This window comes from Penaeus monodon, chromosome 32 (genome assembly GCF_015228065.2).
Source record: "Penaeus monodon isolate SGIC_2016 chromosome 32, NSTDA_Pmon_1, whole genome shotgun sequence".
In the NCBI taxonomy this organism is placed as follows: Eukaryota; Metazoa; Arthropoda; class Malacostraca; order Decapoda; family Penaeidae; genus Penaeus; species Penaeus monodon.
This window is the reverse complement of record NC_051417.1, coordinates 17865917-17866481: the sequence shown is the minus strand read 5'-3', so window position 1 is coordinate 17866481 and position 565 is coordinate 17865917. Positions and strand designations below refer to the sequence as shown.

The 565-nt window shown below is 45.3% G+C and overlaps 1 protein-coding gene across 1 annotated transcript in view; it reads right to left on the bottom strand.

Annotated features, from left to right (window-relative positions):
* Positions 1-84: 84 nt before the first annotated feature.
* LOC119593687 overlaps positions 85-565 on the bottom strand; it is a 2172-nt gene continuing 1691 nt past the window's right edge. Inside the window, exon 2 of the mRNA XM_037942643.1 lies at positions 85-495. Within this exon, the coding sequence (XP_037798571.1) occupies positions 445-495 (51 nt within the window). The 3' untranslated portion in view covers positions 85-444. The remainder of the gene's footprint in view (positions 496-565) is intronic.

Sequence of the window (565 nt, the reverse complement as noted above, 5' to 3'; positions counted from 1 at the left end):
AACTTAACTTAATTATCTTTTTTTTATACAAACATACAAAAATTATCTTTATACGCATACATGTTTTTGCATCCACTACACACACACAATTTACATCACATTCATGACTGGCTTTGTTAAGGTTTGAGTCAGACTCGGAAATCATAATTTGCTCATTGCACGAGGTTATCACTTGAGCTACAGAACAATGCGTTGGATATCAGGTTAATCGTTCAACTTTCGTGAAGCGCGCGCATGCATTTTGCGCTGAGAAGCAGAAGCTCGTCAGTCACCCATTACCACACTCTGTGCACGGGCGATGCATGACTTTTCTTTTGACATTGCTGCCTGGGAGTCGAGAATCGGTATCCAGCCTGCGAGTGAGGGAGGGCCGAGGGCGGCCATACATCAGGGGGTGGCTGTCCCTCTATGGCCCTCCCTCTTTCCCTGCTCCCTCACCCCATGTCACTGTTGGGGAGGAAGATGCAACGCTATGTCGAGGAGGGTTTCGAAGTCCTGGATGGGAGAGAAACACATGTTCAAACGAAATAGAATCAGCAATATTATCAACCATACTCTTAAATCA